Raw genomic sequence first — 15,315 nt, 5'->3', positions numbered from 1 at the left:
GTTGTGGTACCAATGAAAACGTTGACAGACCTGTCCAGATTGATGTTGGAGGCGTTACCCACCAGTAACCAATCATTGATGCAGCTAGCGCAAACCAATCGTAAAGGCCCAAAATCTGAACATGCGAAGAGCACATGATAATAATGTTTATCCGACATTGATAAAGGTGAATTCAGTGTCACGTTTGTGCATTTTGCAAGATTCATGCATTATTGGTAAATTTTGAGAGTAGGTAAGTGAATTTGTTTAAATTTTCAGTAAACAAAATGGTAAATTAGATTGAAATAATCTGATATTGCATTTGTACGAGAGGTCAGTGCCCATTTAAGGCTTGGGATGCTGTGGTATCAATTTACGGGAGGTAACTCTTTTACAACTATAACACTGCTTACAAAACTATCGTAGACCATGTACAGTTCAACTCCGGTTAACAGGTCAGCCTCAGGCGTGTATCGTTGCTTACAATATACTTATAAATAATACATGTACTGTATAATATTATTATATACAGTAATATAATATTAATATTTAAATTATGAGGAACGATACGAGCTCCTGTGGTTAAGGAACTATTTCGGTGATTTTTGAAAATATTAATTTGAAGGCTTAGCATGTTAGTGTTACACAGCTGTTGTAGACCATGTAAAATTCAACTCTTCGTAAACAACACGTGCGTATATCGTTACTTACAAATTTACGTATATATAATATATGTACTGTATAATTTTATTATATACAGTACATATATTATTAATATGGAAATTGTAAGCAACGATACGAGCCCCTGAGACCAACAAAATGATTTGGTGATTTTCGAAAATATTAATTTCAACTCTTAGTGTGCAAGTTAATACAATTCCGGGACAACTGGGCCCATAGGCAGAGTCCGTCCATTAACATTCTCGGCCCATAACAAAATAGGACTATCCAAATCGGCCCATTACGTCCTTGGGTTATCGGTTGACAATTCATACAGCTTTAGTGTATATGTTGTTGTTGTGGTGGTGTTTTACGCCATTTTTCAGCACACGATAGGCTATACATGGCGGCCAGTATTAATGGTGGAGGAAGAACCTGGGAAAACCCTGGAAAGAACTACCGACCAACGATAAGCTACTGGCAAGCTTTCTCACATACCCACGCTGGCTGAATCTGAGACTCGAACCGGCGCCGACAGTGGTGAGATGGCAGTGATCCGTAATGGTGAGTGCTTTAGACCAATCGGCCACTTGGGCCCCCTTAATGTATGGGTTGTTACAGACATCACGATTGAGTACGCAAATACCCACAATGCAGTGTGCGCAACTTGCACCGTCATCTTGAGTCCCTAACAAACCTTTGTCAACATGAGTCATCATGTATATTCGAGACGATCTGATTTAACTGTTGACAAGGACATTTACTTCATCGAAAGGATACATAGATTATACATGTACTTGAAATTAAGTGCCCTATGGCAAGAAAATAACAAAGCTGGAAGTTCTCTTGCTTATATCGAAAGACAGAATAGTGAAGCTGAACCGTAATCATGCATATTGCTATAAAATAGAAATGCAATATTGACATTTTTGAAATGTTTCGCATCATATCCCTAAGCTTGTCATCTTGAAAGAGTATTTCCAGACAATGCTTTTAGGGATACAATATCCGTTACGAATTAAATTTTCATAGCATATGTTTTATGTACAATATACTTTTCGTGTCAACAAGTGTTTTTGTGCCAAAAACAGTTGACAAACCAATTTAATTAGTATGGTCAGATATTGTGTTTGTGGTGGAAATGATGGACGTAGGATGATATTGAATCAAAGTGATAACCATTCAAACAAGTTTCATCTACGGTGTGTTCAAACGAAACACAAAACTTGTGCCTAATGGAACATGACTTTGTGTCGAATGTCAAAACAAAGTATTCATGACGTGGTTTTAGAAATATGAAAATATTTGTTAACAATTAGCTTTTTAACTTGAATGATAATCAAATGATTGATTTCAGTCCATGAAAATTGAAAATCATTACATGTTTTTACTTGTTTGTATATGCATTTGTTTATTGATCGATCTAATTTATTTATGAAAGAATAACGAAGATGGTTGAAATTTAAATGTTTTACTTGAAGAAAACAAGTAGAATAGTCACGCATTCGGTCTCGTGTGGTTGACAGGAACAACAGAATGTGATGTATTATTATATTCTTACACACAAAATGAGACGTGTCTTCATAACTATGCTGGAAGAACAATGTTATTAGGTGCTGGTTTGCGGAGCTAGGGACTCAACGTGGCGGATTTGGAAGTACACACATTGTGTCACGTAACTTGAAAACAATGGATATGTAATGTTCTTTGTCAATGGTTATTTCACACACACACACACACACACAGATATATATATATATATACTTAGTTATAAGTCTGCCCCCCCATATGTCTTTCCAATTAGCTGACCATTCCTGTTTTTCATTGCCTCCCCTAACACTTTTTCTCCCTTAGAAAAAACCTCCATATGAAATATATATATTATTAAAAAACACACCACCACTCCAAAAAACCATCTACCCACCCAAAAAATTTAGCATTAGTGCTATAGGAAATGTATTTTTTTTTTGGCCAATGTAAATTAAAACTGAAAATTGCATACAATCAGATGTACTGTCACGTAATGTGCCAGCAGATTTGTGTTTGCAGTTTGTTAGGAGTAATTGATAGAACAAACAACTTAGGCCCTGATCTGCAGGCACACAGTGTGAGGGCAGATCAGGGTCTATGTTTGCAGTTGCACTTGACTTATAAGCAAGTATATACAGTAAGTTAGCCAAGTTAATTTACAAACATCAAATTAGTAAATATTAATGATAAATAATTGTGTATGAAAATCACGTTGCAAAACAAACTGGTTATTACTATATGGACATGTAGGAGACAGCTGTAGGCTAAATCACTGATCAGATGATAGAGATGACTGTATGGATATGTATCAGACATCTGTAAGCGAAATCACTGATACGATAGAGATGACTGTATGGATATGTAGCAGACAGCTGTAAGTGAAATCACTGATAAGGTGATAGAGATGTCTGTATGGACGTGTAGCAGACAGCCGTAAGTTAAATCACTGGTCATGTAGAGATGACTGTATGGACATGTAGCAGACAGCTGTAAGTTAAATCACTGATATGATAGAGATGACTGTATGGATATGTAGCAGACAGCTGTAAGTTAAATCATTGATTAGATGATAGAGATGACTGAATATGTAGCAGACAGCTGTAAGTGAAATCACTGATCAGATGATAGAGATGACTATGGATATGTAGCAGACAGCTGTAAGTGAAATCACTGATCATATGATAGAGGTGACTGTATGGATATGTAGCAGACAGCTGTAAGTGAAATCACCGATATGATAGAAATGACTGTATGGATATGTAGCAAACAGCTGTAAGTTAAATCACTGATTATATGATACAGATGACTGTAAGGACATGTAGCAGACAGCTGTAAGTGAAATCACTGATCATATGATACAGATGACTGTATGGACATGTATCAGACAGCTGTAAGTTAAATCACTGATATGATAGAGATGACTGGATATGTAGCAGACAGCTGTAAGTTAAATCACTGATCATGTGATAGAGATGACTGTAGATATGTAGCAGACAGTTGTAAGTGAAATCACTGATAGAGATGACTATGGATATGTAGCAGACAGCTGTAAGCGAAATCACTGATCATATGATAGAGATGACTATGGATATGTAGCAGACAGCTGTAAGTGAAATCACTGATCAGATGATAGAGATGACTGTATGGATATGTAGCAGACAGCTGTAAGTGAAATCACTGATCAGATGATAGAGATGACTATGGATATGTAGCAGACAGCTGTAAGTGAAATCGCTGATTTGATATAGATGACTGTATGGACATGTAGCAGACAGCTTTAAGTTAAATCACTGATATGATAGAGATGACTGTATGAATATATATCAGACAGCTGTATGTTAAATCACTGATCAGATGATAGAGATGACTGTATGGATATGTATCAGACAGTGTAAGTTAAATCACTGATCATATGATAGAGATGACTGTATGGATATGTATCAGACAGCTGTAAGTGAAATCACTGATATGATAAAGATGACTATGGATATGTAGCAGACAGCTGTCAGTGAAATCACTGATCATATGATACAGATGACTGTAAGGACATGTAGCAGACAGCTGTAAGTGAAATCACTGATCATATGATACAGATGACTGTATGGACATGTAACAGACAGCTGTAAGTTAAATCACTGATATGATAGAGATGACTATGGATATGTATCAGACAGCTTAAGTTAAATCACTGATCATATGATAGAGATGACTGTATGGATATGTAGCAGACAGCTGTAAGTGAAATCACTGATCATATGATACAGATGACTGTATGGACATGTAACAGACAGCTTAAGTTAAATCACTGATCATATGAAGATTACTGATTTTCAAGAGTAATACCTTGGCACCTTTTGATGTTTATCTTCACTTTTGTGAAGATGCCAATATATAAAATGTACTTGAAACCTTAAGCATGTAATCAGATTATAGTCACCAACTTTTTATTCATAAATTACAGTTTCCACTGGCAACAGTTCTTACACAGAACAGCTTTCAGAGCTGCACAGGGATTTGCAACTTTGATACTAAAAAACAATATTATAAACAACAACAAGAACAAAAACAAGTAAGCAAACTTAAGTTAAAAAGATAAGTTTAATTTAAAAAAGATGAAGTGGAGTTTGTTTTAATTTTGTCTTTTATGAGTTGCCTTCACCTTACACCCATCTTTTACTTTTGACACATGTGAATATGAAATTTGTAATTTACTTTGCCAGTGTGTAATTTACTTGGAGACCTGGGATTATTAAAATTGTAATTTACTTTTACTTTGCCATGGGAACACAGTAATTTACTTGGACACATGGGATTATTAAAATTGTGATTTACTTTGCCATGGGAACACATGGTGTGTAATTTAATTGGACACATGAAATTAATAAAAATGGTAATTTAATTTCAAATGGAAACAGTGTTTAATTTACTTGGACACATGGGATTATTAAAATTGCAATTTACTTTCAGATGGGAACATGAAATTTGTAATTTCCTTTGCCATGGGAATACAAAGTTTTTAATTTATATTGACCCAAGAGAATATGAAAGTTGTAATTTACTTTGACATGGGAATATGAAATTTATTATTTATTTTGACACGTGGGAATGTGAAAGTTGCAATTTATTTTGACATGGGAGTATTAAATTTTTAACTTACTTTGACAAAGGAATATGAAATTAGTAATCTACTTTGACATGGGAATATGCAATTTGCAATTTAATTTGACACATGGGAATTAAAAATGTGTAATTTACTTTGACACATGGGAATATGAAATTTGTAATTTACTTTGACACATGGGAATATGAAATTTGCTATTTATTTTGACACATGGGAATATGAAATTTATAATTTGGTACATGGGAATACAGAATTTGTAATTTAATTTGACACATGGGAATACAAAATTTGTAATTACATTTGACACATGAGAATATGAAACTTGTAATTTACTTTGATAGCCAGATCTCAAATTTGGTAATTATGTGGCAGAATTGTATTTTCCAATTCTTGATATTAAAACCCAAGTTAAGACTATCAGGAGCTAAGGAAATCAAAGTGACCATATTAAAAAAAAGCATGGGTAACAGCATACATCCATATTTTCGCAGAATAAATGTGTAGCTTGAGATGCTGAGTTTATCTACCCTGTTAGTTCACTGTTACTGAATTTTTTAAATGCATTTTCAATGCTCTATTTTCTGTTAAATAATTTGAGGCTTCATATTTATTTTTCTGTATCATTTGTTGAATTGTTGAACTTAAAATGAGGATTGCTGTTGAGTTTTAAAATGAAAAAAGTTTTATGTGGCTTATGATGTGATTGTCAGGTGCAAGACTCAAATGTCTGCTACTGTCACAAATTTTCATCAGTCATACAGCTTATACCATGTGAATTGTATCAAAGACTAAATGATTAATTTATTCAGTGTAAAATAATTCCAGGAAAACTAGACCACAATCTTCTTGCTGTGCATTTTTAGGCACCAGGGATCCCTCAGGCAGTGATTTGGCATTTTTTCTTGAGTAGAGAAAGGCACCACTTGCATAGGATGGGGAAGAAACTGCAGTTCTGTTAACACTTTATAGCATGAAAAATGCATGTCCACGTTTACTACGGTTGGGAAAATTTGCATGCATGTAATTATCTGCATTGTGTGACAGCAGGTCAGGGTCTACATTGTGACATTATTAGCAAATGTGACAGCAGGTCAGAGTCTACATTGTTACATTATTAGCAAATGTGACAGCAGTCAGGGTCTACATTGGTACATTATTAACGAATGTGACAGCAGGTCAGGGTCTACATTGTTACATTATTAGCAAATGTGATAGCAGGTCAGGGTCTACATTGTTACATTATTAGGAAATGCACACGACTTTAAGCTTATAGTGTAGATAAGCATTCCTGCACATGAAATATATATCCCATGCAAGCTGGACAATTTAAATGGTTTTTGTTTTTATAATCTGCGGCATGTAAAAGCCAAGTTGATAGCTTTCATTCATCCTGTTCTAGTATAAAGTTGTTTGATTTAGGTCTACACTTGACTATTCTGGCATGTGCTGTGTCATTGCATATTGTTGAATCTGAGGAAGTTTAATTGCAGAAACAATTATATCCCATAATGACCTACCTGACAATTTGATACAGTGATAATGAAGTATGTCAGTTAAGAATGCATGTACCAGTAAGGAAAATCTAGATTAATGTGTCAGCAGGAGATTCTTTGTCATTGCAGGTACATTTGGCCAATTTGTTTTCAATTAAGAACAGCTCAGACTTTACACTGTACATACTGCTCTGGTGGCCTAATGGAGTCCGCCTCGGATGCGGGTTCGAACCCTGACCGAGTCATACCAAAGACTTACAAAAATGGTACTAACAGCCGCCTCGCTGGGCGCTCAGCATTAAGAGATTAGTGTTAGGATTGGTCGGCCTGGTGTCAAGATAATGTGACCGGGTGGGACATCATGCTACATGTCTGCCGCATGATGTTACAGGAATAGACATCACTGTAAACGGTCACACTGCAGACATCATAGCAATATGACTGAAAAATTGTTAAAGCAGTGTTAAAAATCAATATCACACACATACATTGTAGCTAATTCTGACTGATAGGAGTACCTAGATTACATCATAGTAATTACAAGTAGGTCAAATATTTAGTCACTTGCCACCTGAACAAGTAATTAACCTTTCCTTTGATTTATAAAACTTCAACAAGCAATTGACAAATTTGAAACATTTCCAATGTAATTTTATTAAAACAATCCCTGTTAATGGTCATGAGAGCTTATCTGCAAATGTCTTTACACCATGGTGGTTATTTTATTCATAACACATGATCATGTTAAGGTGAAGAATCCCAGCTTTACAATTTTATGCTTAAAGAGTTCATTGAAGGTGAATCTTTTGGACTTTCTCAGTTTTGGTTAGTTTGAAAAATTAAATTATTTGTTGTAGTGGCAGTTGGTGTTCCTATTAATTAGAATCAGTTAAAATACGTAGTTTCTCATTTGAGGAGAAAACTGGGAGGCACACCACGTATCATTATTTATTTATTTGTTTGTTATGTCATTGATTTGAAGGATTTTTACTTTTGTTTTTACTTCCAGATACAAACTGGTTGACCTTAAGAAGGACTGTTGCATTTCACTATATGCATTCTTAATAAATACAGTAATCAGGCTTGTACACCTTCACTGGTCTGGTCAGTAGGGTCAGTTAAGGTTTTGGATTTGGCCAATGTTGGTATGTGAGAAAACTTGACAGTAGCTTCTCGTGGGTTGGTGGTTCTTTCCAGGGTTTTCCCTGGTTTTTCCTCCATTATTAATACTGGCTGCCATGTATAGCCAGCCTATCATGTGCTGAAAAATGACATTAAACACCACAACAACAACAACAACAGTTAAGGTTTTTGTGCCTTGTGCAGTCATTACAATGTGTTCCAGCCACATGACTTCAAAAGAACATGAAGAAACCTCACATTGTAATTAATTCTAACTAATAGGAGTACTTGGATTACATTATTATAATCATAAATACATTAACATATCAAATCGATTGCCTCTAGAACAAACAATTTATTTCTTAGTTTACAAAATACTGTCCCAAATTGACAATTACAGTACAAAACATTAATATTCTTTGTTGACTTGACCCTTTAAACATGTACATGTAGTTGCTAAAATGAGGCTCCTTACACATTACATTGGTGATTACTGTAGTTTGAATACAGGACCACCATGGTGTAAAAATATAATTGCATGTGCTGTCTGAGCATTTATTATTTTGTTTCCTCCAAATCCCATCATGAAATGTTTGATACACATTCAATTTTTAGGAACTGAAAGATATTAAATTGTTTTGTTCAAAATGTATACAAATCCAGCTTAGTTTATTGAAGAATTCGGGAATCTAGCCATACCTTGTCCCAGTGCTCATTGCATTGGTGTCTGTATATGGGGGAAAGGACATACATACATAAAACTTAATAACTGACCACTACATGTTTGCTCCCACTGCCCAAAAATAATTCTGCAGGCATATCTGTCTCCTTGAAATGGCTGGTATCCAACATTCAGTGTGTCTTTCATTGAGGACTGTTTAGCACTGAATCTCCTTGCATATGTTTGCTTTTTAGAATTCCAGAACAAAATGGTGAAGTCAATGCAGCTGAGGCTACTTGATAATCAGCATTGTTGGTCCAAACCGTTTAGTTCATTGGCACATGTGCCTGGCTGCAAGATGGACAGACTATAATCCCAGCATAAGCATCTATGGGTCCTGTTACATTGGGGTGGGTTGCATCAGCCTCTCAGGAGCTAGTGGCTCAGTACTTAAAAACCATTTGAAATACTCCAAGGTGTTTGAGTCAAAGACCAGGGACAAGTTTAGAAATGAAAATTTCTCCCTTCCATTTAAGAAAAAAGGGGTGAAGGTGGGTTTTCTAACTACATATGGATTTAACAAGTAAATAAAGGTAAGACTTTTAATATGGTATCATGCAGTTTTCTCACATTTCAAGAATAAACCTTGCAAACCTATGTGATTCTACTGAAAGATTTACATTTTTTTTTCTTACAGCAGGGTTTAACTGCAGCCAATCATACCTTTATGGTAGTTTACAATATCTTTAGGAATCCAGAGAACATGTTGTTTTGTCAATGGCAACTTTATATACTTCGCAAATAACTCCTGAGTTTTATGTTACCATGTCATATAATCTGTATATATGCTGAAGATTTTGTGTATGTATTGCCACAAAAGTTTTGATTTATATATCTTTATATTTATTTGCTTATTTATTTATTTATTTAGGTTAAAAGAGATCGTATATAAGTAGCCCTTTCACTGACCTTTGAAGAAGTTGAAGGTCGTCAGAGTTCACAGTTGAAGAATGCCATCTGTTGCTGGCAGAGTGCTTGGATATCCAGAAAAGTGTGGTCTGTATGACCCTCAATATGAGAGTGATGCATGTGGAGTGGGATTCATCGTTAGTATCGATGGAGTCAAGTCACACAAGGTACACATCTCTCACATTATACATAGACCGAGTTATGATGCAGCTCGAAATATACATGCCTCAATATATTACATTGTTTCCCCTAGGGGTGCAAGATTGAGAGTCAAAAATCCTCTTTTGTCAAAAATAGCGGTAGAGGGGCATATTGAGTAAAAAAAATAGCCTTGGTATCACAGCTGGGGGTCAAAGTAACAATGTGGGGGACTCTGATGCAATGAGGGTAAATTGAAATGACTATAATATTGTTCATGAAAGCTGTAAAATGGACTACTTTGTAGGTGAGGTTACATTATATTGAGATAATTTTTAAATAATGTTACTATTAATTAATGCAATGGGATCCATGACCATACATACATATTATAAGGGACTACACTATACTGGGATACATTATAGTGAGGGAGTACTTATAAGCTTCTTATACAACCAAGACCATAAAATACAGAAACCAATATAATGTAGTCCCATATATCCTGTAACCCCGTTACCTTATGCCATAATTTTTATATACATTTGTTTTAAATTCCTCGGGTTTTCATTCAAGCAAATGAATGATACAGTTTTCAGTATTTGAACTTTTATGTTTTAATCTCTTTATGATTATAAAAATCTTTCCATTACATATTTCTGCTTGGTTTTGCTGCTTAGGAGAAAAGTCATTTACTTTACATTTTGTCAGGTGAAATATTTACACTTGTTTTTGTTAATTAAAAGTAAAACATAGTGCAAACTTTGGATATACATGAGTGGCCTGTACTACATATAAGTTCATATTTTGAAAACTTGACTGGTTATCATGCATGAAGTATTGACAGAGGAATTTAACTAGAAATAACTAGTGTTCCTTTGACTGGTGTGAATTTACCCAGAAATAACTAGTGTTCCTTTGATATGAATTTACCTTAAAAAAACTTGACTGACTTGAATTTACCTTAAAAAACTAGTACTTCTTTGACTGATCTGAATTTACCCTGAAATAACTAGTGTTTCTTTGACTGAAGTTAATTTACCCTGAAATAACTAGTGTTCCTTTGATTGAAGTGAATTTTCCCAGAAATAACTAGTTTTCTGTTGATGTGAATTTACCTTATAAAACTTGATTGACATAAATTTACCCTGAAAAAACTAGTGTTCCTTTGGACTGAAGTGATTTTATCCTGAAATAACTAATGTTCTTTTGACTGATGTGAATTTACCCTGAAATAACTAGTGTTCCTTTGACTGAAGTGTATTTACCCTGAAATAACTAGCATTCCTTTGACTGAAGTGAATTTATCCTGAAATAACTAGTGTTCCTTTCATGTGAATTTACCCTGAAAAGAAACTAGTGTTCCTTTGACTGATGTAAATTTACTCTGAAAAAACTGGTGTTCCTTTTATGTGAATTTACCCTGAAAAGAAACTAGTGTTCCTTGACTGAAGTAAATTTACCCTGAAATAACTAGTGTTCCTTAGATTGACCTGAATTTACTCTGAAAATAATGAGTGTTCCTTTGATTGATGTGAATTTACCCCGAAATAACTTGTGTTCCTTTGATTGATGTGAATTTACCCTGAAATAACTTGTGTTCTTTGATAGATGTGATTTTACCCTGAAAAAAAGAGTGTTCCTTTGATATGAATTTACCCTGAAATAACTAGTGTTCCTTCGATGTGAATTTACCCTGAAATAACTAGTGTTCCATTGATTGATATGAAAAAGCTCTGATTACAGTCTTGCTTTTTTCAGTTCATCCATTAATGTTGTTGTTAGCACCTTAGTCTTCCATTTGTCAGACTACACTCCTGTATATTGATTTCCAAACAGACTAATCGCCCACTCAAAAATGAAATCTGTTTGTGCTTTTGAGGAATTATTTTGTCTATTTACGCAAAACTGAGCTCCAGGGATTGCATTAATTACTGAGAATCAATTGGCTGCAGCTAGCAACATAATTTTGATCCATATTTACCAAGGAAAAGACGTATTTAAGGATGGGAGTGTTGCTGTAATGTTTCAACAGACTCAATAACGGTAGGAAAAAGAAAATTAAAAATAGACTGTCATTCTTATTGAATATAGTATTTCTGGAGTGATATGGTCAGGGAACCATTCTTCTAAATTGCGTCAACGTGGGAGATGGCCTTAATTTCAGACAAAGCTTTCTGGAATATAAATTTGATGAAACTTTTTGTGAACTGGTTTATTGTCAAAAATGGGTATATTATAAGGGAACTCAAGGCAAACCTATTCATGGATTTATCCAAGTTATATTAGGACCTCCTCTTGATACTCAGATCTCTAATACATGCTTTGGGTTTAGAATCAAAAACATTTTATGAGCTGTTCTTGCGAAGGTCATTTGCATTGGTAGGTTGTGTCACAATAGTCTTACGAAAAAAAATGTTGCCCACTTAAGTAGTCATTGTCACTGTTCAGGACAAAGATATTTTAACGGAAAAGGAAACAAGCAAATGTTGTTTATTTTCTTAGGAAATGATTCAAAACGTATAATTCATGAAAAATGAATATTGATTGCTCAAATTAATAAATCCATGACCCAGGTGTCTGCATTCATTATCAGGTTCCCCGTTGAAGGCCTTCTATTCTGGGATTTTACAGATTTCTTGTGCTTGAGTAACCATTCCCCTCTAGAATTTCAGTCTGCATTTTTCCCTGCCTGTATGCTACTTTTGAAATAGACTCATTTCTGTTTTGCTGAAGATTTTTTCTTCTCGCTATCAGTATCATTGTTCCATCATTTGCTCAAAGTAATCAAAGTCAGTAAGACATTTCTCTCATCTAGTGGAATTGGTCATCAGGATTCTTTTGCAAGCACACTCTATTAAATAAGCTTGGAATGCACTTGGTTCAGTCTAAAGTCAGTCATAACAACCTGTTGTCTCTATTTTTGGGGTTCTTATGGGCACTGCTGGTAATTGACTCAAGGGTCCAGCATAGAGTAAACCCTGGGGACATGACATCTGATTGAGATACATTATTTGTGATTATGGGGCCAGTTCATATTTTGAAGACACAAATGTAACTTAATGTCATTATGGACTGGGACATAACATCTCAGAAAATACAGTCTGCTTGGGGATGATCATACTAAATGACATCAGATTGGGACATGATATCTGATGAGACATAATATCTCAGGAAATACAATTTGCCTGGGGATGATAATTCTGAATAACATCAGATTGGGACATGACATCGGATGGCACATCTAAAAAAATATAATCTGCTCGGGGATAATCACACTGAATGACAACTGATGGGACATGACATTTTATGGGACATAACATTACAGAAAATAGTTTGCCAGGGGTTAATCATACTGAATGATGTCTGATGGGACATGACATCAGATTGGGACATGGCATCTGATTGAGACACAATGTCTGATAGGGCAAGACATCTCAGACAATGTAATCTGAACTGGGATGATCATACTTAACAATTTGCAAGTACCTCGATCAAAACTGTTTAATCTGATGTACTTAGGGACATATCATTGTTTTAGACGTATAATATTAAAACAATGGAATATATTTAATTGCAGTAAGGGCTTTTTTTAAATATATCTAAATCACCTGTTCAGCTTAAGAATTTGTCTGTTTTAATTAAATTAACCATATCAGCGCTCAGCATTAAGAGGTTAGTGTTAGGACTGGTCAGCTTGGTGTCAGGATAATGTGACTGGGTGGGACATTATGCTACATGTCTGCGGTATGATGCTCCAGTGCTGGACATCACTTTAAACTGCCACACTGGAGACATTATAGCGATATGACTGATGTTATGTGTTAACAGTAACAAGAAAAAAGTGAAGACAACAAGCTTATAAAGTTCTTTGTTGTACCACAGAAAAGAATATTCCGGTGTTTAAATTCTGAATAAAATGTCAATAAATGTCTTTGTCTAAGAATTCTGTATGAGCACTTAAATATTCCCAGGGAAAAGAATTAATCTCTTAGAATCCAAATAATATGAAGAAAACTTAAAGTATTCAACTCCAACTGGTCACAACAGAAAAAAATCTTGACATCGAAGTGTTTAAAAGCCCAGCTAAAATTATTTCTCAATACATCACTATTATATCTGACTACTGCGCAATTTTGGTAAAACCAGAATTTTGAAATAGAGGCTATTGACATGTATAAAGTTACGTACATCCAGTACAGCCTCAATTCCGCCCTATAAATCCAAACTAAGAATGAATACAAAAAAAGAAGTCGTTTACTCCAACACTACTAATTCTGTATCAAGGTCGGGAACTATGTCATCTTTTAGATACAAAGATCTATTATTCATGAAAAAACAGTCAGGTCAAACTAATTTCTGGAAAATGTCAAATTCCAGTAAACAAAATTACATTACTATAACATGTATTAGAATAAAAAATTTAAAACTAACAATCAAACAATTAAATTAAATCAGATATAATCAAATATAAATTGAATCAAATATACATATCATTGAATTTTTTAAAAAGCTAAGTTAAATATCCAAATCATACACAAACACACACCATATAAAATAAAAATTAGGCATTAGGCTTTACATATAATTTTGTTACAATATTTGCTTACTTTAATATTCAGTGCCCTACAAATATTTGATGAATTAACTTATACCTGTCTCTATAAATGGCTCCATATGATGAAGCTGAATTCTGTATGAATTTAATATTTCTGGCTTGAAATGTAAAATGGAATTTCAGGTGTAAGGGCATATAACTGCATGTTTACCTTCATATAAGTGTACAATTATTATTATTAATATTGTGAAACATGGTACGATTGACACCACCATATATAGAACATTATTAATTGTCATTAATGACATGATTTATTACCCCCTCTACCCCATGTTGGGTATTCATCATCAGTATAAAGTCTGTCATCAGTCCATAAAGTAGGACATTATTAATTGTCATTGATGATATGATTTATTACCCCCTCCACCCCATGTTGGGTATTCATCATCAGTATAAAGTCTGTCATCAGTCCATAAAGTAGGACATTATTAATTGTCATTAATGACATGATTTATTACCCCCTCCACCCCATGTTGCGTATTCATCATCAGTATAAAGTCTGTCATCAGTCCATAAAGTAGGACATTATTAATTGTCATTGATGACATGATTTATTACCCCCTCCACCCCATGTTGCGTATTCATCATCAGTATAAAGTCTGTCATCAGTCCAAAAAACATTTTAATTGGTCTTTACTTATGTTGGTCTTGTGAATATTTTTTTCTGAACAAGATTTAGCATCCATAATTTATCAGAATGTTTTAAAACTTTATTTTAATTAAACTTGTGTTATAATTATCAGATTTCAATCTGACAATGGTTATTTGTAATGGTAAAGTTTTCAGATAATCAATAAAAGATTGTTATTTCCAGTCATTTATATTTTAAGGAAATTTATCAGGAAATTGTCAAACATAAAAATCTTTGTGATACTTTATTGCATGTAGCATCATAATATTATAATGGTGTTCACATTTTTCTGTCACGGATTTACCTACCAAAATGTTGATATTGGACTAGTCAGAAAATGCTTTACATTTACATTATTGCATATACAATAGAATGATTTTTTAAACCACCTATCAG

At 34.2% G+C, this 15,315-nt stretch overlaps 1 protein-coding gene across 3 annotated transcripts in view; it reads left to right on the top strand.

Annotated features, from left to right (window-relative positions):
• Positions 1 to 123: 123 nt before the first annotated feature.
• LOC149786526 (uncharacterized) overlaps positions 124 to 15,315 on the top strand; it is a 222,868-nt gene continuing 207,676 nt past the window's right edge. The window contains exons 1-2 of one of the 3 annotated variants that reach the window (XM_089977028.1): positions 124 to 232; positions 9,498 to 9,702. In XM_089977028.1, coding sequence (XP_089833154.1) covers positions 9,577 to 9,702 — 126 coding nt within the window. In that variant the 5' untranslated portion in view covers positions 124 to 232; positions 9,498 to 9,576. Of the gene's footprint in view, positions 233 to 4,719; positions 4,739 to 9,497; positions 9,703 to 15,315 lie in introns of those variants that run through there. The other 2 variants (XM_089977029.1, XM_089977030.1) reach the window with 2 other exon arrangements.

Source organism: Sinohyriopsis cumingii, chromosome 12 (assembly GCF_028554795.1).
Source record: "Sinohyriopsis cumingii isolate HCF-2022 chromosome 12, ASM2855479v2, whole genome shotgun sequence".
NCBI lineage: Eukaryota > Metazoa > Mollusca > Bivalvia > Unionida > Unionidae > Sinohyriopsis > Sinohyriopsis cumingii.
The sequence above is the reverse complement of the archived record's forward strand: the minus strand, read 5'-3'. Positions and strand labels throughout refer to the sequence as shown.